We start from the raw sequence: 26774 nt of genomic DNA, 5'->3' as shown, positions 1-26774 counted from the left end.
GAGGCCGGCTCACCAGGCAGGAGGCATCAGACACAGCCAGGTCTGATGGAAAAAGAATTCAGTTCTATATCATTGAAAATTCATTTTGACTGATTGTTGCACACAATAATCAATTTGAAGACAGACCCTTGGGAACTGGGAAATTGCAGTTTGCATTTCCCACTTTCTCCTGACATTTTACGGACTAAATAATGTATCAATTAATTGTGGACTTAAGTGGCAGATGAATGAATGATGAAAAGAAGACTTGAGTTGCAGTCATACTTGTTCTCATATCCTTGATTGCATCACATCAAATGCATTCGGTCAACTAAGACCGTTTTTTTTTTAAATAACCGATTCTATATTTGATCATCACACCTGGACCCTGGTGTGTTTCTATAATTTACTGATCAGGGGTTTTCTTTGGTACCTTCCTGTTTGTGCCCACTAGGTGGCGGTGTTCGTGAGATGATGGTACGAACCTGAAGCTCAAAGGAGAAATGAAAATAACATAAATAAATGTGTGGCTTTACAAAGCCACACATTTATTATTTGCACATATAATTTTAGGCATCTGCTTTTCATATACCAAAAATGCTCCTGGGGTAAAACACTAGGATTAATGCAGTGCCCAAATATATATATATACAGTTGGTTCACAGTACTTGCAGAGGAACACTTGGCCTACTCAGTCTGCAGGAAGAGGGAGTGGCTTAGCTTGTGACATGGCAGGACATTTCTGAACATGTGCCATTACTACCTCCCTCCTTCCCCCATTTTTTCTCTCTTACAGCTGCAGTAAACTTCATGACTTGTTTCAGATGTGATCCAGCCAACACGTTTAATCTTTTACCCTGTTACTCCTGTCCAGACGGAGGACATCCATCTGCCTGACTGTTTCTCAAGTGGTAAGTACCAGAAAAAGGCCGGCAGGCTCCAGCATTTGGGCCACTATATGCATAAATGCAGGGTAATTACTTAAGAAAATAGTTTGTGCAGACTCACTGAAATGGGAGATCATTTTGGCTGCAAATGCTGGCATCGCTGTTTGTTTTAAAAAGTAAAATTTGATACATGGTTTGAAGACAAAATGGTTCCTGAATAATTAGATTTGAAGCATACAAGTATGTCGATTATATGCCCTGGATTGTTCCTACCCACATGTTTAACTGAGGGTGATTTAAGGTGAAGGAATGAGCTTTTCATTCTTCTATTTTCATCTAGATTCTAATCTAAAAAGTGTTCTTTTTCTATGATATCAAACTTTTTTTTTTTAAACACATTTTCCAGTAAAGGATTTGTGTCATGGTGAGATAAAGGCAACGTGGGTGTTTCTTGGGTGTGCAGACAAAGCTTGTATCTCAGTTAAGTTGAACTTTATCTGTCAACGGAAACGTCGACCCTGAGAAATGGATGACATCTTAACTGAACAAGCACAAGGTTGAACACAGCTTACTTGCATATATATATATATATATATATATATATATATATATATATATATATGTGTGTGTGTATATATATGTATATATATATATATATATGTGTGTGTATATATGTATATATATTGTACATCATATATATGTATGTATGTATATAATGTATATATATATATTGTACATCATATATATATATATATATGTATGTATATATATGTGTATATATATATATGTGTATGTGTGTGTGTATATATGTATGTGTGTGTATATATATATATATATATATATATATATATATATATACACACATACATATATATACATACATACATACATGCTGGAAGGGCCATGTTCATTCCTGCTGTTTGCTTTGGATCAAGTATGCATGTTTCCACTCTTAAGCACAATCACATGTGGGCAATCTTAAAAAAGCACTTAACTCCTAAGCTAATTACCATCACTGTGACTTCCAGCAGGATGCAAACTGTCAGTGAGTAGCTGCCAATGCTGAAACAAAGCCCACCTCAGTTGACACCCACTTCCCCCCTCCTTCCCGCTTGCATAGTCTGTAATGACATGGTAATGTGTCTCCAGTAGATGAACCCCGGGCGCCCTGTTGATTTCACGGGTTCCTGGGATTTCCCTGTAGCTTTGAACCGCAGGCTGTCTCTTAAAACTACAGGTGACTTACTACCTTTGATTAATCTCTAGTGTGGACACCCGGTGAGTGGATCCCCACAGCCTTTTTGGAACTGTGACTCTACCTGTAACGGGTTTAACAAAGGGTTAAATATGGGTGTAACTATTCCCCGCTCACTCCTCCAGCCTCTAATCTCTCTCACTCCCTCCCTTCACTACCAAGGAGCTCTGGAGAGACTCATAGGAATAAAGCCATACATAAACATTGGGAGTGTCTGGAAATTTAGTTAACTTGCACGAGGATTTATTTGGTCAATTATCAGAAAAGAGAGCTAGCCTTGCTCTGGACTACGAGGGTAAGGTCCTGAACAATGTGTGTGTGTGTGTGTGTTCTTGTGTTATAGATGTTGAGGAATAGAAGGGAAGGGCTAACTGTCAATAGTGAGCTGGTGTTGCGTCAGACAGGAGCCATGTGGTAGGCACTGCTGGATAGTAAGGCTGCTGTAATAACTGCTGTGTTTAACTTTAAAGGTTATTAACACGATTATTATATAGATTAATGTCATATTTAGATAGATGTTCTGATTACAACACTTTGTAAAGTGCATGGGGTAGGCTGTTTGGAAAAAGAAGGTTGTTCAGATATGGTAAGTGCAGGAGCACTTTTCTTTATTGAGACTTTTTTTCTTTCTTTCTTTTTTTACACTCTTATCGTGTTAGAGCCGCCTTACGAGGGCCGTTGAAATATATTCCTAGCTCACCAGGTTTGTCTTGTTTCTCCATCTCCACCGGCATGAGAATGCAAAGCATGTCCCATTTGTCAAATCTGCCTTTTGAAATGTGGCGCGAGTTGTAATGCATCCATCAAAACTGGCTTTTTGTGAAAGATTAAATGTCCAACTGTTCCCGACATTTAGCCTCCACTTTGTTGGTTGTGTGCATTGGTTGTGGACCATGGGGAAGTTGTTTGGTATGGACCTGAGGCCAGCATGCAGGGGAAAGGCTACTGCATTTAGTCTAAATACACGGGAACCCTTTGTTTATCTCTGTGGCCCGCTGCTATCTACCACCAAGCTGTAGGAATTACTGTCCGTCCACAGGCCTGTTCATTGAATGGCCGTTGGATAAAACACAATTTAATTTGGTGAAAACTCTTAAGGAATGGCTCAATGTAGTGCAAGTGTGTCCTTAGGGGTCAGCTGTGAAAGTCCTGAGGGCAGTCTGACCCACAGAAAAGAGAAGGATCCCATGACCCCGTGGCTGCAGCACAGGCCTACGCTCATTCCCAGAGTCCGTCCACGCCAGCTTTGTGTGGCCCACAACAGATTAGAGCAACATAAGTCCGCTGACCACATTTGTTATTTAAAGCCTTTCATGTCAAGCTTTAATTGGACTTACATCCCAAGTGTCCCTTTTTTTTAGCTGGCATTTTATTGTGTGAACTACTCCCACAGTGATCTGAGCAGAATTCCAAAACTTAAGCGGCGTTACAGGTTTTTTGGGTGTTTATTTTATTTTTTTTCATCGCCAAAATCAAAGAAAAGATTCTTGATGTCCTTGGCAAGCAGGAAAAATGTCAGTGACACGTGTCTCAAGACTTGATATAAATAGTAGATCTGCCCTTTTTAAAACAACATGGCATTTTCTGTTTGTATTCCCGTAGTCGTGTTCCGTGTTTCTTCCTTCTGTTGAAGTTTAAATAACTATGTTTACCTTAAAAAAGCCGTTGCCAGTCTGCCACTGTAACATATTTACTGTATTCTAGACCAGAGCCAACACCATATGTCTTTCTTGTACAATACTTGCTCTGAGCCTATACTTATAGTTATATGAAAGGTAAAGTCACATGCTGAGGTCATGCTGCTGGCAGTTTTCTTCACACATGTTGGCAAGATTAGTGTATACGTTTGAATGTTATGTACGTTGTGTAAAAACAAACAGCCCAGCTTAACATTAAACCTTATCTGTGTAAAAGTAAAAGGTCAAATCTTCAGGAGATTTTGGTGTTTACTATACATTCAAGTTCTTTTCTGTTTACCTCCAGCCGTGTGACAGTTTGAGGAGTCACAACCCCACCCACCAGAATGGAGCTTCAGAAAATGAACGGACACAGCAGGGATGATGGGTGAGATTCACAAATGAACCGTCATTCATAATACATGTACAATGCATCGCAGCAAGAGTGTTGGAAGTCCAGCTTTTAAAAGCTGCAGTATGTTTTTGTGGCTCCCTCCGTCCAATGATTTCTACCCCATTGTAGGTTTGATGGGCTGGATACGTTGGCTGAACACGAGGAGTTCCTCCCACAGAAAACCGGGGTCAAGAAAGAAACTCGCTTCACAGATGTGAGTGCTCCGCTTTAAAAGAAAAATGTCCGTTTTGATTTTCTGCAGTTAAATCCGATACAGTGATTTGATAATGATGCTGTCGTTGATTTGATTGGCGAATCGATGTGTACGTGTAACTTCCTTTGTTGTCCTCCTCCTGCAGTTTGAGGGAAAGACTTCCTTTGGCATGTCCGTCTTTAATCTCAGCAACGCCATTATGGGCAGTGGAATTCTGGGATTGGCTTTTGCAATGTCCAACACTGGAATCATTCTTTTTCTGTGAGTCTACGCAAACACGGTCCTCATGTGGGCTCGACGTCGTGCCTGGCTGTATTTGTCAGTGAGCTTGTGTATGGTGCATGAATTTGGTCACAGCAAAGTATTTAAAGTCATAATATTGTCCTCGCTTGTCCAAAATGGACAACGGTACATTGATTTCTTGGGACTTTTATTTAGCATTTGGTAAAAAAGTCAAACGTGCACACACCATGGGGTTACAAGAAGTTTGTATATTTGTTTATGAGTTTGAGTTTTTAAGTCATTCTGGCTGGTCCACTTTTTTGAAGAGCAATTATATTAAAAACTAATAATAACAAGAATATTAATAATACTTTATATCTAAAATACCACAATAATAATACTTTAATATTAATATGATTTTATAATGACAGATTTTACTTTTTGAGCTAACATCTGTATGTTTGTATGTTTCTTACTTATTTTATATCTTCTATGTTGTATAAAGGGTGGCTGCTTGTATCTCAAAGTCTTTTAGCTTCCTAACAACGTAAAACTCTTTGTGCCTTCTGCCTGAAAAGTGCTCTATAAGTAGATTATAAATAACCATGACTTTATGTTTGAATTCAAGTAACATTAGAATCAGGTTTGAGTTGGTCGATAGAGTGGATAGTCAAGAGGGTCCTTATAAGGCTAGAAATAGGGCCATGGGGGGGATGGGCTTTGTTTCTGTGCGTCTACCTGTGTGAGCTCCAGGTGTAACACACACACACACACACACACGTACACGTACACGTACACATACACATACACACACACACACACATACAACAGCTGCCAATACGAAAGCCTCATCTGTCAGAATGTACATGAGAGCTCATACACACGCTTCTCTAAATAAGATTTGAATGGTTAAAAATAGCCGGTAGTGATCAGATCCAAGACACGCCTGCCTGGATCAGTCCTGTGCTATGTGGCAGGGGGGAGGTGGAGGATAGCTGGAGAGCCGGCCTCTCAAAGCCAAACTCACTGGTGTGGGCGGGGGAGAAAGAAAAGTATCACAAGAATGACTTGTTAGAGTTTAGTTTCTGAAGACCAGTTTTATTTTCCCCGTCATTATTTATTAAGATAATGAGCACGATTAAAGAAGAAAAATATGTGTGTTTACATTTCTGCAATGTGATTTTATATATATTTATTTATTTTTACATGAATGACGTTTGCCAAATCTCTGCTTTTTTTTTTTTTTCCAGAATCCTGTTGGTGTCCATTGCCATCCTGTCTGCATATTCAATTCATCTCCTGCTGATAAGTGCTGGAGTTGTTGGTAAGCCAATCTGTGATATTACAGTTTTTGGGCTGTGCTAAAACACTATGAGAAGAAATATGTCAGAGATTGTTTCACAAATGTTTGTTACTGCAATGAAAAGACTTCAATTGACTTAAAGTTAATAACATGTATTTATTTAATTATTTTTATAGTGGGAATTCAGTTTTTTTTTTTTTATTACTCTGGCTCGGGCCCGAACCTACTGCCGTGGTTGGGGCTCGGTCGGGCTTGGACAGAAACTATGTGGGTTCATCTAGGATCGGACCTGATTCATAGCTCTATCGTAGCCGGAGAGTCGATCCTGCATTCACGACTCATCACACTCGCGTATGCATCATGTTTTTTTTCAGGCATTCGAGCTTATGAGCAGCTCGGGAATCGGGCTTTTGGTGCCCCGGGGAAAATGCTCGCCGCATGCATCATTACAATACACAACATTGGAGGTATGAACGTCGTACCGTTTCCTCCCTTTCATTCATATGTCTGATATCTATGAATGAAAGCGTGTGTGCTAAAAGCGACTTTTTTCCCCCACTTCTAGCAATGTCCAGCTACCTCTTCATCGTCAAGTCTGAGTTGCCACTGGTTATTATAGCTTTCCTCGGTAAACAGACAAACACAGGGTGAGTGTCTTTTTCATGAGTCATCTATTGTTTCTGTTTTTTTCTTTGGCGATTAACACATTTTTCTTCTTTTCTTTTAGAGAGTGGTTCATGAATGGAAACTACTTGATCATGATTGTTAGCGTTCTCGTCATCCTCCCTCTAGCGCTCATGAAACGCCTCGGTATGTTTCTCATTCCGTCTTTTTTTCCTTTATTCCACGTGTTACTGCCCATGCTCTCTCATGTATCCACTACCCTGTGCTGTATTGAAATGAAAGGACCGTCACTTCCAGAATACTATAAATCATTCTGCAACATCTTATTATCATTGCATCACAGGTTACTTGGGCTATACGAGTGGGTTCTCCTTATCCTGCATGGTGTTTTTCCTCATCTCGGTGAGTCTAAACATTACAGCAAAAGACACAGAATAACACAACCTGTTACATCATTAAATATGTATCTATAATTAACCAACGGGTGTCTCTCCCCAGGTCATCTACAAGAAATTCAACACCCTCTGTACACTGGAACATGAATATCATAACATGACTCCCATTGCTCATACCCACACTGACATTAATGGGACAGACGACTCCTGTGAGGCCAAATTATTTACTGTCAACTCACAGGTCAGAGAAAGAAAAAAGAAAAAAAAATCACATTACCTGCGCCTACTTTCCTCAAGCGCCAGCTGTATATTTATTTAATGTTTCGCACCGCAGATTCACTAGCATAGTTATATCAACAAAACAAGCATTTGATTGTGTTATGCTTGGTGGGTTGCTCAGTGACCGTTGGCTTGTTTGGCTTTTAGACGGCGTACACAGTCCCAATTCTGGCCTTCGCGTTTGTCTGCCACCCGGAAGTGCTGCCGATCTACACCGAGCTACGAGAGTGAGTCAGAATGTCGCCACGCATTTCACAAAATGCTGTGCCATTTTAAAGTTGTAGTGAAATGAACGTCATCGTTCTGCTTGCCTTTACCCCCAGTGCCACCAAGAAACGCATGCAGAACGTTGCCAACGTCTCCGTCCTGGCCATGTTTGTCATGTACCTGCTAACGGCTCTTTTTGGTTACCTGACCTTTTATGGTAAGACACTCTTTACTCCTGAGAGTCAAAAGGTCACCTTGTTCTGAAGTTGTGAATGGAAAGATTTTCAAATGAATGTGCATTTTCCAATGTTGTGAATGAGGAAAGGCCACGTGAGATATGTGAAGGGTTTCTCTGTGGGTAGGTAATGTGGAGTCCGAGCTGTTGCACACCTACAGTCGAGAGGGCAGACTGGATGTCCTGGTTCTCTGTGTGCGTGTGGCGGTGCTGATGGCCGTCACTCTCACTGTCCCCGTGGTTCTTTTCCCGGTAAGACGTCTTGTCAACAAGAATAATGATAACGCTTGTTATGATTTCCTTTCACTTTCCACAACAATAATATCAAAAGTATATTCAGATAAAATCATTAAAACTAATAAATGCAAAAGAGGAGATTAAAAGAATATAGAACAGAAACAATTAGTTGATTAATTGACTTGTTAACTATACTTCTACATGTTAATTTGCTCATCAGCTAATTATTTTAAAAGCCCAAATAGTTCCAGCTTCTGTGAATGTAATTTATTTATATTTGTCTATTTTTGTACTGATATATTATTCATATATCACACTGATTAATCAAGAGCATAATGTTATGCATAATATAAATACTGTATATAAAAAAAAATTCACCATTTTGGAAGATATCCCCTGTGTCACCATTAAAATCAACATTATGAATGATGATCCTTAGTTGTAGCCATCTGGCACTCCGCATGCAATGCTCATTGTTTTTAATGAGGGATTTATTTTTGGGACAAAAAAATCTTTGTTGCTCAATAGGCCCGAGACCAAATTAGAACACTTGACATTATTTCCTAAATTTTACCCAAAGATGATGTCTAGGCAGATTCTGCACTTATGAACTGATCATCTTAAGCCCAAAATACTACTAATGTATTCTGTACACAACATAACCGAGGTTCAGGAATAATTCAAGACGTATATATTGAGGCACTGAAAGAGTCCTACTGTTACGGTCCTGTGTCTGCTGTGTAACTTCCAAAACGGCTGTTTCTATTTAAAGTGCGTCGACTGTCTACACTACAGCTTCTTTTTATTTTTAAACATAATCTTAATGTAATTTCAGAATGGTCTGTATATGCTAAAAATGACCAACGTTATTATTATTTTATATCGGTGGAAAAATATCGTAAACCTTTTACAGGTTAAAGAAATAGGCAAACATTCGAGAAAGTATGCTTATTCACTTTCTTGCAGAGAGTTAGATGAGGAGATTGAAACCACTCTTATGTCTGTCTATTCAATATGAAGCTGAAGCCAGGAGACCGTTAGCTTAGCTTTAAATAAAGACCGTAACAACTAGCCTAGCTCTGTCCAAAAGTCAAAAGATGCATCTACAAGAACCGCAATAGCTCAATTTAAATGTATTTGTTTAATCCGTCTAGAGTTGGGTTGTGTTTTTTATTAGTTATTTAATTGGAGTCTGCACTGGTTGCCTTTGGTGAGTTTTAGAGGTGCTGGTAGGCAGCCAGCTATCTTTACAGTCTTCATGCTAAGCTAACCAGCTGGTGGCTCCAGCTTCGTATTGAGCTGATAGATACGAGAGTGGTATCCATCTTCTCATCCACCTCTCACCAAGAAAGCAAATAAAGGAATTTCCCATATTGTGGAAATACCCAGTTAATATGAAATGACTGTAGGCCTACAGAGAGCAGACGATGCTGCCGAATGTTTCTCTGCAAGTTGAAACTCTCAAATTCGTCGCACTACTTATCACACGGGCACTATAGGCAAGATACCTACTAAAAATAGGTATCGGCTAGTCTATAGGAACTTATCATTGCATTACGCAACAGCTGTTCTGTAACACTAAATTTCCCGGAGGTGATAAAAAACAAGATCAAACTTTACTTTTATATATAATTTTGTTTATGAATCTGGATGCGTGTCTTTTTTGTAAAGAAGAGCATGACGTCCTCCCTCTTTCCTTTCTTCCCTCCGTAGATCCGCAGGGCCTTGCTCCAAATCTTGTTCCCCGAAAAGCCTTTCAGCTGGTTCGTCCACATCGGCATTGCCTTTTGTCTCATCTTTGTGGTCAACCTGCTGGTCATCTTCGTGCCCTCCATCCGCGACATCTTTGGCCTCATCGGTACGTTTGCACAGGAAGAATGACCGTCTGGTTTGGGCTCCGCTGCAAATGTTTACAGTGCGAATTGTGTCATCTGTAAACTGTGAGATCACTTTGGCTGCCGTGTTCAACATTTAATAAACTCACTCTCTTCCCCGTCGTCGTCTTTCATCTTCAGGAGCCACATCTGCCCCCTGCCTCATCTTCATCCTACCTGGAGTCTTCTACATCCGCATCGTTCCTGAAGACCACGAGGCACTTCTGTCCAGACCTAAGATTCAGGTACAGCTTCGTTCCTTCAGCTCTCAATGAATGCTACGAATTCAACTTTTTATCTACATTTTTAAGTAATTTGAATGTGTTGTGGATACAAATATCCATTTTTTCCCCCTTTACATTCCTGTAGGCCGCCTGCTTTGCTGCCCTGGGAGTCCTCTTCATGATCATGAGTTTGTCGTTCATCATTATTGATTGGGTGACTGGGGAGTCTCGAAGTGGAGGCGGGCACTAGCAGTTGTGACTGGACAGAGATACAATGAAGAATGCCAACCAAAGCTCTCCCAGTCATTAAATTACCCCTCATCTGCTCATCCAAAGCCAAATAGGAAAGTTTGGCTGCACGAGGCAAAGGATATGTGAAGAACCTTCAACGACAGCAAAAATAAAGCATGTTGACATGATATGGAGAGGGCAAAGTAAAGCAATGTGCTCTGACTGATTGAAACCTGTGTCACGGCTCATGTTGTTTGGAGGCATGTGTAGAAATACACAAGATAGCAAAAGGATGGACAGCATGACTCAAATGGAAATCCCATTTTAGTAGTAGGGATGTGTAAAGTTCCTTGGAATAACTCCGTCACTGCCAAAATCCTTCCAATCTACTTCCCCACCATCTCAGATTTTACAGAACAGAAAGATTCCCTTTATTTTGCATGCAACAAAAAAAAAGTTGAGTTTGTTCACCCATCAGTTGGGTTTTCATTATACATTCAGGACTGTAAAATACAACATTCAACAGATTCAGTTCAATTTGATCGGTGAGGGTTAGTCTGCGGCTCCTCCCTAACCATTGCAATTTACCAAGATACACTTGTTGCTGACTTTTGTATGGAGTTTAATTAATGTTCCTAATGTGATATTTTTGTTAATATATTCTGACAATAACTTTTGTAGAAGTTAAGTCTGAGGGGATTTTTTTGAAACGATCCAACAGATACGGTGCAATTTGTGTTCGGCTGCTATCCATGAAAGTCAAACAGACAATCACATGTGAATCAACAGAAATACAGGTGGTTTGTACAATTTAAAAGTTTTTATGTATTGTTGCAAACCAAATAATATAATATTGTGTCATATTGAAATAGGGTGTAACGCCCCGTTTTTTTCAACTATTTGTACAATGTTCAGCAAAGGCCAATTTAAACATGTCAGTGTTAAAAATGCTGCGTCGGTTTTAGCAGTATGAGCAATAATGACGTATGGGTTTTAAGTTAAAATGGAATCTGTTTTCTTTCTTTTTTTGTTTTGTCTCTTGTCTTTTTAAAATTTGACCAAAAGATATTTTGACTTTGTTTTTTCCATCCTGTACATTTTTAAATTAATACGAATGTCGCTATCTGTCAATAAAACATGTCTTTCGTTTGTACACACGTTTTTAAGTTCATCCTTGCGGCTGTCCGTTGCATGCACTCACAGCGAGAGAAGAGCAACAGGGCACTGCCTCCATCTGAAAATGGAAGTAGCACATTCATGTGTGCTCTGCGTCTGAGAGAAAGAAGAAAAGTGGGGGTTAGAGAAGTGCGGTTGTCCGTTTCCTGCTTTCGGTTGATTTGTGTGCGCAGAACACAGAAAAGAGACTTCCTTGACTGCAGGGAGCTCAGTATTCTGACAGCGTAGCGAGGACCCCTTCTTCACATCCTGTACATATGAATTGAAAATAAAGACTTATTAGAGGACCATGAGCCGTGGATCTAAAGCGAGACCGGAGAGCACCTGGAGCTCACTGCTGAACCCCCAGGAGAATGAGCAGCTGGAGGAGCTGCTGGGCAGAAGATGTGCTGTAAGTTCTGACCCTACTGGAGGGGATGGATTACCCACCGTGGGGGGCGACAACCGGTTGTATTTGTTCCGACTTTCCAATGGAAGAGTTTGTTGTTTTTGTTTGTTGACGAGGCTTCCGATATAATACAAGTTATTCTGGTTGAAAAGGTAAATAGACTTAGCCCTCAAGACCTCTCTCTCTCTCTCTCTGGTTAAACATCATATCCTGAATTTGAATGAGTTGACTTTAGAACACTGCGCTTAGTCTATATATATACTTTTAAATAACTTTATATAATACAAATGTCAACTCTTATTTTGACATGTTCTTTTCTACTGTACGTTCATGCAGTTTAAAGTGAATAGCTGACATTAGGTCATCAAAAAAAAAAGAGGTAGCTGTAACAGGAAATGGTGGCTGAACCATTTCCTGGTGTCAGAATTAGACACTGTTGTTAGGTTTAGACTTGAAGTAGCAGAAGTTGCTTTGGTCCTGGCTCTCTTTAAGCAATTCTGTGTCCAGGTCTGTCCGTCTGGTTAACAACTTTTAAGAGCATCACGCCACTTAAAAGTTGATATCTTAACAAATAAGAGCAGATAGGGGAAGTGAGTCCTCACCACAAAACTGCATATTTGCATGTGAACTGCAATACGAATGCTCTCGGGTGTCCCTCTCAACTGTTTTCGGTGTTTGTTTTGTCTCTTTCAGTCCATGGCCACCGCAGTAGCCCAGCTGTTTATGTCTCTGCCTCACAGCCCCTCCATGTGGAGCCTGCAGCACACCGGAGTGGTGTGCTTCATCAAAGACAACCTCCAGCGCTCTTACTTCATACGGATGTTTGATCTAAAGGTATAACCTCTCAGGCGATGCTGCCATCTCAGTTGAAGTCAAAGGTCGCACGGCCCTCTTTAGACTGTCAATCAAATCCTGGCACGTGTGTGTGTGTGTGTGCGTGCGTGTGTGAATTACTGAACTTCTGTTATTGAAGGAGTGACATATTTACCATGCTTCCTCCCACAGACAGGGAGGCAGGTTTGGGAGCAGGAGGTCTACAACCAGATCGTTTACTCCTCACCGCGGCTGTTCTTCCACACCTTTGCTGCGGATGTAAGCGCGCCCTGACTTGAACCCTCTTTCATTTACCTAAGTTACTGTGCAGATGTACTTTGATGCACTGCAGGTATTTCCCGTCACAACTAGCAGTGGGTCACACGTCTCTTAAAGTGTAGCCTCCTGTTCCTAAAACATTCCCTGTTTGGTCCTCACGCCACACAGGACTGTCAAGTGGGACTGAACTTCGCTGTACAACAGGAAGCAGAAGTTTTCCAAAATGCTGTCGAGGAAAAAATCAACCAGAGGCACAACCGTCAAGGTCAGCGAGGTCATTGCCACCCCCTTTTGATGTGTATTTTTGTTGCACGAAATTAATGCATTGAATTTATTGCAATTGTTGTGTTTTTACATGTTTTTGGGGTTCATTTTGTTTGCGATGACGCTGGAGGAAAAACAAAGTCAAAGGGGGGGTCAAATTCTGAGATATTTTACAAGTATATTGTTTATTACTGCTGATACTTCCGTGAACCAGAAACTGGAATACATTCTCGGAGTATTTATTTTAATGCTAAATAATCGACAAATGACAGTTGATGAATAATGTCTTGCCTCCAAATTCAAGGTAAATGTTTCAACAGTATTTTAGCTGAATACATATTGTATTACTTTGTCTCAAAATGGTTTCGCTCACCTCTTGTTGTTGACAGATAAGAAACAGCGCCCCCCTCCGCCGAGTGGTAAGATAGCAATGACCGTCACGACTGAATGATTGAATGTATCCTCCATAATAGGTAGCAAACTATAAGAGTAAAAGTATTTCTCTCCTTTTTTCTGTCGCTGTAGATAGAGCTTCCCTGCCTCGACCCTCACATGAAAAAGGTGCATAACATTTTTCTACTGTAACTTTTGCTCCCACCAACGATGCAGGAAATTAAATAATAATGACATATACCAACCTGCTTGTACTCTGTATGTCCAAGCATCACCTGGCAGCCCTGGTTCTCTTCACATGTCCACAGTGGACATCCTAAACCCAGATATACATTCTTCCCGCTACCGCTCCATGCCTTCACCTGCTTCCTTAGCGCTCACCAGCAAAGGGAAGAAGGATAAGAAGAAGAAAGGGAAAAAGGGGCCCAAATTCTCCAAAGCAGACATAGGGGCACCCAGTGGATTTAAGTAAGCGTTGCAGACGATGAATGTGTTGCCTTGAACATCTAGAGAGGATATGGGTTCACAGTATTTGTGAAAATGTGTCTCCTTTGGTTTCCTTCCCTGTCAGGCATGTTAGTCATGTCGGCTGGGATCCCGATAACATTGACCCTGATCTGTGGAAGCTGCTCTCCCAAGCTGGGATCAGTGAAGATGAGATGAAGGATGAAAAGACCTCCCAGCTCATCTATAATGTCATCGAGCAGTCTGGAGGCATGGAGGCGGTCAAAAGGGAGGTGAACCGAGGTCAGACTCGCACGGCATCACTTTGTTCCTCCCCGCAGGCTAAACGTGATCTTCTAAAGCTCGAATTGAATTGCTGTGCATGTTTTGTTCAATTGCATTATAGCTGGCGGACCTCCACCACCTCCACCTGGCAGGCAAGGGCCTCTGCCTCCTGTGCCGGGCTCCTCTGCTCCAACCCCTCCGCCTCCGCGAGGACGCTCTGGCCCCCTGCCTCCCGTCCCAGGCCAGTCACCTCGGGGGCTCTCGTCCTCCAACCTACCTCCTGCACGAGGAGCAGTGCCACCCCCACTTCCAGCAACAAGCAGAGGTGGTCCTCCGCTGCCACCAACACACTCTGCACCTTCTCAGTTCCCCGCAAAGTCCTCTCATGTCCCACCTTCAATCTCCTCCCACAACCCACCTCCTCCCGTTCCGCCTAGCCATCAGCGCTCCATGGGTCTCCCACCTCCTCTTGTTCCATCTACACCCAGCAGAGGAGGTGGAGGGCCTCCTCCTCCCCCTCCACCCCCACAGACCTCTATTCCGTCACATTTCCCACCTCCTCCTCTTTCTGGGGGCCCACCAGTACCGCCATCACCTGCCCCGGCATCCGGAGGAGAAGGACCTGGCAGAGGAGCTCTGCTGGATCAGATCCGACTGGGGAAGAAGCTCAAAAATGTAAAGCAAACTTCTTTTTTTTAATGAAAAACTTGATTGACATTTGTAGCAGATGTTCATGTTGAAATTGTTGTGTTATAGGTGCCAGACAGTCCTGATACACCTTCACCACCAGAGTCAGGTGAGGGCATCGTCGGTGCTCTCATGATGGTCATGCAGAAGAGGAGTAAAGCCATCCATTCCTCTGGTAAATATCTGAACATTAATTACACCCGACATAAAGGAAGAGTGGAACCAAAAAGACCCACAAATCTGTATATCTGTCCTCTCTTTCAGATGAAAGTGAAGATGAAGGCGGAGATGAGGACGACGACGACGACGATTGGGATGAATGATGTTGAAGTTTGAACCCTTAATTGCAATACTGGTACAAGTTCAATAATTGATAATAAAACCGGAATGTGACGTGAGGTCAAATAATTCAATAGAAAAGACTTGAAAGTGAAAGAAAACAAGTTTAAGAGACTTTTTGAAACGTTTATATATATTTGTTTCAACGTTCCAGTGTAGGTTCATTCTAATGACAGCACTGTGTTACTAGCATTGACGGTGAATCGTGGCTCGGACTGGAAAAACTAATCTTGTTCCTTACGCTTCCACTAAAAAGAGCAACTTTTTAAAGTCTGTGAATACAGCAAATGACAGAACACCAACAATCAATACTAAATCTGAGCCAGTTCCATTCCCAGTTTTATAATAACATACTGTACATTAAAAAAAAGTTCCTTTTTTCATTTTCTCATACATCTGTGCAAAGATCCCAAATTCCCTCGAATACCGCCACCGACAAAGTGCATAACTGGAAGAATACTGTATGCTACACATACCCTCAACACTCACATATAGAGCAAGGGAGTCAATGGAATTAGCTTAACAGAATACTTTACACCTTACAAACATCATTACATGTAAAAATTTACAACTTGCAACAAACGACACATATGCATGCAACGTATGCATTTATATCATATTAACTTCATACGATACAAGAGTAATCCAATGACCATATATATTATATTCACAATCAATATATTACATTTCTGTTTCAAGATACTTTACAGTACCATACTTGTGGTTCTGCATGTTGAAGCCTGTTAACCACGTGCTGCATTTACTTTACATCAAATACCATTTTCCAAAACGACAAACATGGAATATGTGATCCTTTAAAAAACGCTTCTTTTGTCGGTGCTCTCGAGGACAATCCAAAATGTAAGAATCACCTGACCAAAATATCTGCTTTCGCGAGTTATATTGTTGGAAAATCAAAACCTAGAAAACAGATAATAAGCAAATATGGATGCTGTGAAAATAACTTTTTCTTGCACTAAATAAATTGATCTTCCACAGTGATTCTCAAGTCGACCTGAATAATTTAAAAAGGTTTAAAACAATCCTTATGAGTATTAGGGCCAGGCATAAGTATTTGTTTTAAATTCACATTATGAAATTTGAATTTTCAGTATATGCACTGACGCTTCTCTAAGGTCCGATGTTTATTCTCAAAATGCAATAAAACATTTATATTTTAAGTACTCCTCTGGTATATTCTTTATTAGGCCTGGCAGTAATACTGAAAGTTTGATCTTATTGTTGACATTTAGACTTTATTCTCGAAGTGCAAAATAAATAAAATCTTCCTCCTCTCGCCTGGCCATAATACTCACGTCACATCCGTGAGTGTATTTAAATGTCAAACTAACACAAGCTGATACCTGAAAAGATGGGAAATGTAAATATGTACGGTATTCTTTGGGAAGTGGTCACAGACAATGTAAAATATACACAATATGGTATTTTGCAGGCTGACACTTATAAAACCACAAATATCATACTTTAGCGACAGCATGACAGCATCACCTGCCTAATGAATAGAGGTGACACACAAACATGCATGTCAAACACAAAAGTCCACACGGGCCAGTGTTGGACGGCGTCCGACCCTCCCTCTAGCCGAGGCCTTGGTCCTGGCCCTCTGTGTGCCTGCGGCTGGTGCGCTTGCGCTGCTGCTGCTGTTTGGGACTGAGTTGCTCCCAGTACGACTGGCAGTACTGGTTAATCAGTCTTATCTCGGGCGGGAAGGGGGTGGAGACGAGGGACGACTGTTGTTGAGGTCCCGCCTGGAGAGTTTTGGGCTCCTCGTCCTCATCTTGGGCGGTGAGCGCCAAAACGATGTCTCGATCCAGGATGCGCAGCGCCACGCGGGCCACCGTGTGTTTGAAGTTGTTCTCAGTGGCGAGGCAGTGGTAGAGCCCCGCGTCGGATTGATTGAGAGACTTCAGCAGGATACCGTGGTTGGTCTTCAGTACACCTCCCACACGGGTGAGCTGCAGAAAAGGGAATGAAACCGCAGGAGTCTTAAGAGAGGGAAGTTGAAGTGTTGCTGAGTGTTTATCGCTCCTGAACACACTGCTGGCTTGTGTTGTAAAGTGCTTTGAGTGTTCGCTACGACTAGAAAATAACTATATAAAACGCAGTCCATTTAGGTTTTAATAAATACATTCATTCACGTCGTTCTTGCTGATAATTAGATGAGAAATTTGAAATCTCATATCCGTCCTGAAAAAGTGTGAAGCTGCAGCCAGTTAGTTTAGCTAAGCATAAAGATTAATCAGGCTAGCCGAGCTCTGCAAGTATATAAAATCCACCTACCAGCACCGCTAAAGCTGACTGATTAACATGGTATCTTTAATCATCTTTAATCCGTATGTGTAAAATAATATGTTGGTGCCTGACAATTTATACTTTTGCGGGGTGGATGATATCAATATTTCTCATCTGACTTTCGGCCAGAAAGCCAATTGAATTTCCCAAACTGTCCCACTATTCCTTTAACATTTCCCAGAATATAACTGCTCCACCTCACCACTTTCCTCTTTCCTTCTCTCTGGAAGAGCCACTTGACGGAGGCCTGAGGGGAGCGAGGCTGACACTCCAAGAAGGTGCTGCTGCCCTCCACCCCAAACTGCACCGTTTCTCTGAGACGTTTCTCCACTGCACAGACCGAGAGAGAAGAAATGGTGACAACTGCTCAAAACTGAATTTGATGTGTGCCTGAAAAAATAAAATAAAAATAAAAGAAGTACAAAAAACCTTTGGCGTTAAAGCCTCTGCACTGCCTCAGTGGGTCTCCATGTTTGACATCCTGTCGCCTGCTCCTCCTGAGACAAAGATCAGAATAAAGAATTAAGTTTATATATACACACACACACACACACACACACAATGACCCTGACCTCTTGGTGGACGGAGTGAAAGCAGAGCAGCTCTCTCCATCCCAGGCACAGTAGGGGTCTCGGGCCAGACAGCAGTCAGAGCACGCCCTGCCATACACACCACAGCGGTGCAGCGACACCTGGGTCAGCCCCGCGTCTGACGACACGTACAGCTGTTGCTGTCGTGATGAAATATAAATGAAAGTGTGATCGTGTGGTTTGGTTTGTGCACTGAAATGGGAATTTGTCTGCATGAAGATTTAGCTTACTCTTTTAGAGGATATCTTCATTGTTTTGACTGGAGCTCTGGACTGTAAATTAATAAATAACATAAAGATGAATACAAAATAAACTTTCAGTTGAGAGTAATTTTGTTAGTACATATTTAGACATACCCGAAAGACCTCCACTTCCTCTAGAGTCAGTTCCTCCATGTTAGTTGGGTCCTTCGGCAAAACTATAACCTTTTGAACAGTGCCTCGATCTAGAAGGGAAAGAAAATCATATTTAAGACCTACATTTTCTTTGGCCAAACTAATCCTCGAGCCAAACAAGTGCCCTCCGTCTTGTAGCTGTCCCACCTGTCCCCAGGAAGAGCACCTCGTAGCGTCCATCCACAGCATCCACCTGATCCACCACCAGGGCAGTGAATCGGTAGTCCACGCCGGTTCTCACCACCAGGGGGCGGCGGTGGATCGGATAAACTGGATGGATCATGAGGGGGTGGGCTCGGATGAAATTCACAGCCTCATCTGAAAAGTTCTTGGAGGAACGGATACCAGGAGTGAAGGTTCCTCCTGGACACTGGATGGGAGGAAGGAATGGGCGGAATAATCAAGTGGTGTCTTTCTTTTGATGCAGATTTCACTTGAGATGCGTCACTTTGGAGACAACGGGACTGAAACGTACCGTCCCGGGCCGTGGGTAGGGAATCTTGCCAGTGTACTCTGTCCATTGGTAGTTATGGCCATGTTTGTGGGCAAACGGTCCATTGAAGACATTGCGGATATCAGCCATTGAGTACACGCAGACTGCAGAACCCTTGAACACCGAGCTGGAGCGGAAACAGACAAATAAGGTTAGAAGGAGGCAGCGTTCACCCTATCCCTGATATTAAAGCACGAATCATCCACAAAATATGTGCGAAAAAAAAGGTTCTAAGAAGTTGGGTGAGGGGTGAATTTATTAAAACAACTCACCCCGCCGTGGTGAAGAGAGCGTACACCATAGGGTTTCGCTCATCCTGCGTGGGCTGAATAAACACATCCCCTGGAAGGAGACGCAAAATCAATAACACCAACATTAAAAGCGGTTGCAATTAAAACGCTATCAGTTCATCCGCAGTGGTCATTTTATTGTGGCCTCACGTAGTTCATCGAACCGTGTCTCCACTCCATCTTCTCCTATCACCGAACAGATGAGGCGCGCCTTCAGGAACGTCGTCCAGCGGTTCACCAGGGACTTCTGGCCTCCTTCATCATTCTAGACAGAAAGGAAATGAGGTCACGGCGAGCTGCACGTCACAAGGGAAGCCGCGTATACGCTCTTCACGACACTATGGGGGCGCGGCTCGGCTCACCAGACACACTCTTCCCACCCGGGCTAAAACGCTGGGGCTCGCACCGCCGCTCGAGTCGAGACTCTTCTCGCGGAAAAAGAAGTAAAGCTTGTCGTCGTTCCTTTCTGCACTGTCAGGGATCTGCTGGATCTGAACAAACACAGGCTCTAGAGGATAAAAACGGATAAGCGGAGGGAGGATTGAGGCAAGTGGTTGTCAAATACAAACCATAAACTGTAATCAACAACATTTACCTCCTCACACCCACACTTACTCACCGTTGAGCCACCTGGAGTCATACTGCTCCGTCCTGATTGCCGTTCTCCCACCCATGGTCCTGAACAGGGCAGCATCTGTACTCATGAAGTCAATGTGGACCCCTGCATATAGATTACCATCTGCAGGGGTGAGGCGATACCAGAAAAGAAAGGTGAGACTGTCTGTCGGGCGAGGAATGTGATCCGCTTTTGCACTTTTGTTGTAGAAATGAAGCGCGTCTTACCGATCAGAACTGCGATGTTCTCCTGTTTGGGATCATAGGAACATTTCCCCTTCCCTGAATCCACATACCCAGGGACCAGCCGAAACAGGTAGTCCTGCAGGGAGAGTGTGCATAAAGACAGACCGCTTAAAGCGTCACACGGGAGCTCGAAAAAAATAAATAAAATAAAATCACAAACAAAATCAGTGTCCCGGTTTGTAGTCCTGAAATATTCATCAGGACAACGCTTCCCAGGCCCACCGCTGAGGGATCTCTGCTGTAAATCCCACTTGGGGAACCGTAAGTGTCTCTGTGTTCACCTCTGCCCTCCAGCCCCTGTTGATGAATGTGCAGATCGGCTGGTACGCCCCCGTTCCACAGGTGTAGAGATGGGTGCGGTTCCACGGCTCGATCAACCGCACAAAGTTGGCACATTCACCCTGGACAAAGAGGAGCGAGATAAAAAAAAATGTCATTCAAACGTCATCGCTGTCATCGTCCCCGCCTTGAAAGCGAGACTCTCGTTTTGTTTGTCGTTGAAAGAAGAGGATGTGAATACGTGATCCCACCTGTCTTCCCTTTCCTGTCATCTGGCATTCTCCCTTTCTCTTAGCAGATGCTGGCCAGTGGATCTGTGTGTTAGAAAACAGCTCACGGGGTCATTGCGTTTGGAGACTTCGAGACACATGCCAAACAGCAGACTGGATTTTTAGAAAAGGATTTAGATTTGTTTTTGTACGCACTATTAGTGGCTCCTTGTTGACATTGTGCATGTCCAGAGCCACCAGGTACTCCCGGCTGCCCAGGTACAGACGGCCCTGATCCTGATCCATCAGGAGGATGCGGTAGTCGCTGGTGTTGAAGGAGAAACTGAAGGGCCGCGCTGCCCTTGTGTCCATCAGTTCTGTGTGAAAAGTGTTGCTTTATTAAAAAAAACGAAAAAAAACACCATCTTCCCCATTTGGGAAACCAACAGCAGGGGGAGCAGAGGTTACCTCTCAAAAACCTGGTCACATTATTCCTCTTATGCCTTTCACATGTTTCATTACTGACTTGAATGAACCCACGGTCCCTTGAGCAACAACCCCTCACACTTCTTTTCTGGAAAATGTGTGTCACTGATTAAATATAACCCAACTTGGAGCATTTTAAGAAACATATTTGCTTTTAAGATCTCAATATTTGATGTGTCCTGGCCGGCTGATTGACTTTAAGGCGCTGCAGAGTGAGACGAAAAAGCAGCTCCCCGAGGAAACACGGTCAGTGGAACTGGGAGCTAATTCTTAAGATCAGGATTGGGTTTAGCAGAGCGTAACCTGTTAAGACACGCTGCGGCGGAAAACGTTGCTCCTTTTTTTTGTTCTCCTAAAAGCTTTGATTGAACAATTTTCATCTGCTGCGTGATAAATGGACTGTGTGCTGCACTCTACCTCTTAATGCGATTTCAGCCACCCCCCACACACACACACACACACACACACACACACACACACACACACACACACACACACACACACACACACACACACACACACACACACACACACACACACACACACACACACACACACACACACACACACACACACACACACACACACACACACACACACACTATTGACCACTATACGTGTTCACACACACAGCTGACGCAGGTCAAAGACAGCTGGCTTATATATTGAGAAATGTTCCCAGAGACCCTCAGAAGCCAGCTTACAGGGATTCAGGAGGAAGCACAATCTTTATTTACATCAAAGTGCCAGCCATCTTCCTTTTTGAGGTCAGTGTTAACAGGATGCAGCCAAGGTGCCTAACTAAAATAAGCTATGCAATCGGATCTCCGGACGACGCGAGATGGAGCCGTCGGAGCCGGAGAGAGGAGGTCCGGTTCTGTTCCTGAGAGGTAAACACAGGATAACAAGCTTGTGGCCGAGTCCCGCTGGGCCGCGGTGGATTCACCGAACAAGCTAAATGTAGAAACACCACACCCCTATACATGTCTCCATTCTCCAAAAATAGCAAACAATGCACTGCCATCATCTGGTAAACATTCAGCAAACACTTATCCCCTGACAACATTCTGACACCGATAGGGAAACACTGGGAAGGACATACGATTCACGTAAGCTACTACAAGCCGCCATAAGCTCTCATGTTACAACCGGACAACATATTGTCACTAAGGCACTGATAACCGCTGCCGTTTAGGCCTCGAGTATGAACACAGTGGTGACGGCACCGAGAGGGAACGGGGCTTCTAAAACATGGGCTCAATTACGCTGCACATTTTTGCTTTCTAGCAGTGCTGACTAATTCTGTCAAAGCGAGACCCGGTCAGTCCCTTTGAAGTGTGTGTAACGGACGCGACTTCCCAGCGACGGAGGAAACACTATGAGATCTCTATCCTCTGCAGGCCTCCTGTATGTACCCCCCCTTGGTGTCAATCTGGCCGGCTCATTCGCTCAGGAGAGTCACATGTTCTCCAGCCGCCCCAAAGCCTCCTCCACAGGCGCCTTGGGGAACAAAGGGACTCGGTGTCACAAACAATGAACAATAAATCCTTGGAGTGGCAGAAAACTGTGTAAATCCAACTTCCCCCCCCCCCCCCCCCCCCCCCCCCCTTTTTCTTTTTTTGTTTGGTATTCGGAGGAGGGGGTGGCTGACGTCTGTGAATGTGGCTGCTTTATCTTCTAAATCTAACCAGAAAACTAATAATTCGGCACCTCTCAGCCGCTCTCAACAAGCACCCCGACACGAACGTGTCACGGAGATCTCTGTACAGATGTAAATTCCTGTATCTTAAACGGGGGGGGGGGGGGGGGAGGAGGAACACGATCAAGGTCAAGACCAAACTTGTGTAATTAGTCAGACTGCCACTTTCTACACGCCGGGGGTGTATAAGCTGTTTACCACAAGTGCATTTGTGTTAAAGGTCACGTAAAAAAAAAAGCCCCGCAATCACTCTCTCAAGCCTCAAATGGAAGCGCCTGCCTTACACGACAGCCACGGACACAATGCAGACAGCTGTTTTTCAGTCCGTGCACTTGCATGTAGACTCCCAAGTCTCAGATATCAACCGCAGGTCTCGCGATGAGCTCACCTCTAATCTGCGTCAGACGTCTCTCGCTGACATCGTGCAAACATCCTAAATGTTTCTCATTGAATCGCTGCAGTTGAAGGTAAGAAAGCCAAAACACGTCGACTCCGCCTGGACCTGAACCTGCGAGCAGAACATTTTGACTCTCCTCCACATGAAAGCTCGAAAAGAATGCTATAAAAATCGCATTCACACCACACTAATTCCTACTTACAGGTACTTCAGGTGGGACGCATGCATGTGCACGTCCACATGTGCAGGTGCACTTGAAGTGGCTGCAAAGATAAGTGTAATCATTCAGCATTGTTTTGATCAAAGGCGTCATCCACGTATTTGTAACATGAATCTCTGCTGTTACAGTTCAAGGAGACTCCAAAACAAAAGGCTTTAAAACCACTATCCACCCCCATCTTAAATCTATGCCCCACGGCCAAACACTTCACAGCTCTACAATATCATTTTCGCTCCTGTGATCAGATTTCAGGTGTTTCCTTCTTGTGTCATCATGTCAAAAACAAAAGGAGAAATAACAGGTCAGACTTTAGTGCGTTTGGGTTTTAGGGTGTGGGGAGGAACTTTGTCAAAGGGCACTACCAGTAACCAACCACACGCAATATCCACCTTTTGTTTTCAGTGTTGCACTGTTTGACATGGGGCAGGAAATACGTTCTTTACATAAGTCCACAGAGGAAATGTAATGGCGTGTGTGTGTGTGTGTGTGTGTGTGTGTGTGTGTGTGTGTGTGTGTGTGTAGGAGTTTGTGTGCGCACTGAGTGACTTAGTGGGAGAAGCGGAACAAGTGAAAGAAACTATTAAGACGAGCCCCGCTGTCAGAGGAGTTTGAGTTAATCTGTAGGAGCTCACCTTTGAAGGAGAGGCGAATCCGCGGAGCAGACTGCTGCAGGCCCGAGCCTCTGTAAACACATAAGGCCAGCAGGAGGAGTTGGGCTCCAGATGCTGTCATGGTAACAGTCATGCAGGTAGCCCACAGAGATCTAAATCTGGACGGAAAAAAAGAAAGGAATGAACTATTATTATTATTATTATAGAGTTCCCCGTGAGAAATATGAGACAGAAAAAGAAGGAAGGACAGGCAAGAGACTGACTCTCTCTCTCCTTTTCTCTCTCTCTTTCTTTCTCTGATCTCTGTGATCAGAAGTTTGGCCTGAAGCGCGCCGTAGAGTTTGGCAGGAGAGAACAACGTCCAAATCTTCACACTCGCACTGGAAAATGTGACAGCCCTATTACTTATTTAAGGTGTAAATGTAGTGAGGTATGTGTTAAGACTCTATAATTGTATTTGGAGGCAGTCACTTGGAAAAAGTCTTCAAAAAAAGAAAGTTTAGAGTCTTCACCGGGGTACATTTTCTTGAACATATTATATATTTCTTGAACATATATTTTCATCCACATTTTCCTAGAAAACTGAATTAAACAAGACGCCGATGCCCATCAGTGATTCCCTCCGTCTCTCTCTCCAAATCTTTGAACAAAGCATATCGACGTACTTTCCAGGAGTTGACGAGTGAAGTACATGACAGTTCAAAGACACAGGTCGTCCTCGCTGAAACAACTTCTGACAGTTTAGGGGTGTTGAAACGTAGTCGAACTGTTAGACCTTAACTCAAGCATTCATTATGCATCTGCACTTTGCTGGAGAGGATTCCATATAAATTATGAATACTAAAAGCTGAGTCCACAACGTCCATTAAATTGTCTCCCTGAAGGTGTGCTTTGCTCGGGCTATAAGCCATCCAACGGGCTTTTCTTTTTCTCGTGTAGCCAAGGCCCCTGCGGGCGCAGGCTACACGAGCCTCGAAATGAGGGCTTTTAGGGAGACATATTCAGGGTGAAAAAAAAAAACGATGGAGAGATTTCACAAAACACATTCATTAAGTTACACAATAAGGTATTAATTAATGTGTGACGCATTAAATGAAAACATCCGTTGTCATGAAAAGTAAGAACAGTCTGATGAAACTGAACTGATTTAGCATTGAAAAACAGAAACCATGGGGAACGCCTTGCAGGCTATCTGGCACAACCACACATTTGCCATATATCTGCTCATCAGGGGTCCTTGTTCCCTATTCCTTCTACCAAACACTGTATATTATATTATTAATATTTACTGTTAATGATATCACGAGATGGGCCATCAAAAATGATATGGATACACATTTTATGTCACGAACAGTTACAGGTATTGTGTCATTTGGAGATTAAAACACGACTGAATCACATCACATAAATAATAAATAAGCATTGTCACTAATTAGTCAACTAATCATAGTGAAATGAGCATATATGAGTATGGACACCACAGACACATGTTTAATAAATCCCTACTTGAATATAATTTTAAAGAAAGACAAAAGGGCAAAAACACTCATTGTATTTCATCTACCATAATTTAAATGAAGATAGAACAACTATCTAAAGGGTTAGTATTTCCATTATTGAACACATCTTAAAAAAGCACTAATTAGGATGTAAAACACAACAATGTGCATTTGAGGCTCCATGTTTGATGGCCTGATTTGACTTTCAGGTATTTTAACGATATTGCTGGTGACAGATTAGCTGTAATATATATATATATATATGATTTCCCTTCTTTTTTTTTAAACAAATAATTATAGGATTTCAATAACCTAGTCAGCACTTACCTGTTAACTCAACATCCAGAAATAGGGACAGAACAAATGGGAGCACTTCATAGCCATCTCCCAGTCACGCCACAGAGTAACCGCGCGTGAGTTAAAAGTTAAACCAGCGACAAGTTAAATGTCTCACCTTTTTGCTTTCATACTTCCTCGACGCCCTCTGAGATCTCGGAGGGGGGAAAAAAGAAACTTGCGGGACGTTACAGCGGCGTTCCCCGCGTGTTGTGCCTCGGAGCTGGATTGGAAAATCTCTCTCGGCGGCGGCGCTGCGCAGGAATTAAACAATCCGATAGGTTTACAAATTCCTCTTGAGGGAGAGAGAGAGAGAGAGGGGGGGGGGTTTGGGGGGGGGGGGGGGGTGTCGGTGAGGGGGGACTGCCTAATTAGCGACGGCTTTTCTTCCATGCGACAAATAAAAAAATAAAAAAAATGTGTTCACAAAATGTAAACACGCATGTGATCCCTGAACGTTTGTTCCACTTTCTCCACACACAAAAAATGAAAATTTGAATAAAAAAGTTGCAGCCTGGATGGCAGCCGTTTGGGTCCGCTCGAGCGTGAATGGAGTGACCAGGTGCAGGTGTGGGGAGAGTGTCCGCCCTGCTGTGCTCTCCCTTCTGTTCTGCCCCCACCCAGCCTCCCCCTTCTCCTGTTGGCCCACAGCAGCATTGGACCAAACCTCTTGGTACACCATATGGGTGTGATTAACCCTCTCGCTGCTGGCTCCTCTCTACACTGTGCGCCCGTTATTCATCCATGTCAGTTCATTTCTGTTTGCAGAAAGTTTATCGACGTCGAATAAGT

The 26774-nt window shown here is 43.0% G+C and overlaps 3 protein-coding genes across 13 annotated transcripts; 2 read left to right on the top strand and 1 right to left on the bottom strand.

Annotated features, from left to right (window-relative positions):
* The first annotated feature begins 711 nt into the window (after positions 1-711).
* On the top strand, positions 712-10468 carry LOC117734168 (sodium-coupled neutral amino acid transporter 3-like). Of its 3 annotated transcripts, none has more exons than XM_034538319.1 (16): positions 712-890; positions 4105-4185; positions 4321-4405; positions 4551-4666; positions 5878-5951; positions 6305-6397; positions 6496-6577; positions 6658-6740; positions 6898-6956; positions 7053-7190; positions 7376-7455; positions 7552-7652; positions 7798-7922; positions 9621-9765; positions 9923-10026; positions 10151-10468. In XM_034538319.1, the coding sequence occupies exons 2-16, from the start codon at positions 4145-4147 to the stop codon at positions 10253-10255; spliced, it is 1431 nt and encodes a 476-aa protein (XP_034394210.1). In that variant the 5' UTR covers positions 712-890; positions 4105-4144; the 3' UTR covers positions 10256-10468. The 3 variants fall into 3 exon arrangements, with proteins under 3 accessions (XP_034394210.1, XP_034394211.1, XP_034394212.1); XM_034538320.1 differs by lacking the exon at positions 712-890 and adding an exon at positions 2226-2416; XM_034538321.1 differs by lacking the exon at positions 712-890 and adding an exon at positions 2504-2707.
* Positions 10469-11489: 1021 nt separating this feature from the next.
* LOC117734166 (wiskott-Aldrich syndrome protein-like) lies at positions 11490-18016 on the top strand. Of its 7 annotated transcripts, none has more exons than XM_034538313.1 (12): positions 11490-11803; positions 12494-12634; positions 12806-12892; positions 13061-13166; positions 13519-13575; positions 13682-13717; positions 13819-14017; positions 14121-14296; positions 14400-14953; positions 15035-15140; positions 15230-15320; positions 17848-17961. In XM_034538313.1, the coding sequence occupies exons 1-11, from the start codon at positions 11702-11704 to the stop codon at positions 15286-15288; spliced, it is 1623 nt and encodes a 540-aa protein (XP_034394204.1). In that variant the 5' UTR covers positions 11490-11701; the 3' UTR covers positions 15289-15320; positions 17848-17961. The 7 variants fall into 7 exon arrangements, with proteins under 7 accessions (XP_034394204.1, XP_034394205.1, XP_034394203.1 ...); XM_034538317.1 differs by having other exon boundaries at positions 11493-11803; positions 13061-13157; positions 13546-13575; positions 17848-18016; XM_034538314.1 differs by lacking the exon at positions 17848-17961 and having other exon boundaries at positions 11491-11803; positions 13061-13157; positions 15230-16306.
* Positions 15628-26581, bottom strand: LOC117734165 (semaphorin-3F-like). 3 transcript variants are annotated; one of them, XM_034538309.1, is made up of 18 exons: positions 26101-26581; positions 24169-24305; positions 20951-21111; positions 20777-20839; positions 20528-20647; positions 20229-20322; positions 20005-20124; positions 19748-19893; positions 19536-19650; positions 19368-19437; positions 19078-19222; positions 18750-18972; positions 18564-18652; positions 18438-18479; positions 18190-18347; positions 18047-18114; positions 17820-17947; positions 15628-17280 (listed from the first exon to the last, which is right to left on the bottom strand). In XM_034538309.1, exons 1-18 carry the CDS (start codon positions 26373-26375, stop codon positions 16903-16905), a joined length of 2532 nt encoding a protein of 843 aa, XP_034394200.1. In that variant the 5' UTR covers positions 26376-26581; the 3' UTR covers positions 15628-16902. The 3 variants fall into 3 exon arrangements, with proteins under 3 accessions (XP_034394200.1, XP_034394202.1, XP_034394201.1); XM_034538311.1 differs by having other exon boundaries at positions 15628-17310; positions 26101-26255; XM_034538310.1 differs by lacking the exon at positions 26101-26581 and adding an exon at positions 25974-26059 and having other exon boundaries at positions 16903-17280.
* Between the last annotated feature and the right edge of the window lie 193 nt (positions 26582-26774).

The sequence above is a fragment of the Cyclopterus lumpus genome, chromosome 7 (assembly GCF_009769545.1).
Source record: "Cyclopterus lumpus isolate fCycLum1 chromosome 7, fCycLum1.pri, whole genome shotgun sequence".
Taxonomy (NCBI): Eukaryota; Metazoa; Chordata; class Actinopteri; order Perciformes; family Cyclopteridae; genus Cyclopterus; species Cyclopterus lumpus.
The sequence above is the reverse complement of the archived record's forward strand: the minus strand, read 5'-3'. Positions and strand labels throughout refer to the sequence as shown.

Bases quoted from the DNA above. Each gene is read 5' to 3' on its own strand.
- LOC117734168 (XM_034538319.1), top strand. From the start codon at position 4,145: ATGGAGCTTCAGAAAATGAACGGACACAGCAGGGATGATGG. The intron at 6,741-6,897 runs GTATGTTTCTCA...ATTGCATCACAG, and splicing joins AGCGCTCATGAAACGCCTCG to GTTACTTGGGCTATACGAGT. The intron at 6,957-7,052 runs GTGAGTCTAAAC...GTCTCTCCCCAG, and splicing joins TGGTGTTTTTCCTCATCTCG to GTCATCTACAAGAAATTCAA.
- LOC117734166 (XM_034538313.1), top strand. From the start codon at position 11,702: ATGAGCCGTGGATCTAAAGCGAGACCGGAGAGCACCTGGAGCTCACTG. The intron at 13,718-13,818 runs GTGCATAACATT...TGTATGTCCAAG, and splicing joins TCGACCCTCACATGAAAAAG to CATCACCTGGCAGCCCTGGT. The intron at 14,018-14,120 runs GTAAGCGTTGCA...CTTCCCTGTCAG, and splicing joins GGGGCACCCAGTGGATTTAA to GCATGTTAGTCATGTCGGCT.
- LOC117734165 (XM_034538309.1), bottom strand. From the start codon at position 26,375: ATGGAAGAAAAGCCGTCGCTAATTAGGCAGTCCCCCCTCACCGACACC. The intron at 20,648-20,776 runs GTGGGATCACGT...CTCTTTGTCCAG, and splicing joins TGACAGGAAAGGGAAGACAG to GGTGAATGTGCCAACTTTGT. The intron at 18,653-18,749 runs GTGGGACAGCTA...TTTCCCTTCTAG, and splicing joins GGTGCTCTTCCTGGGGACAG to ATCGAGGCACTGTTCAAAAG.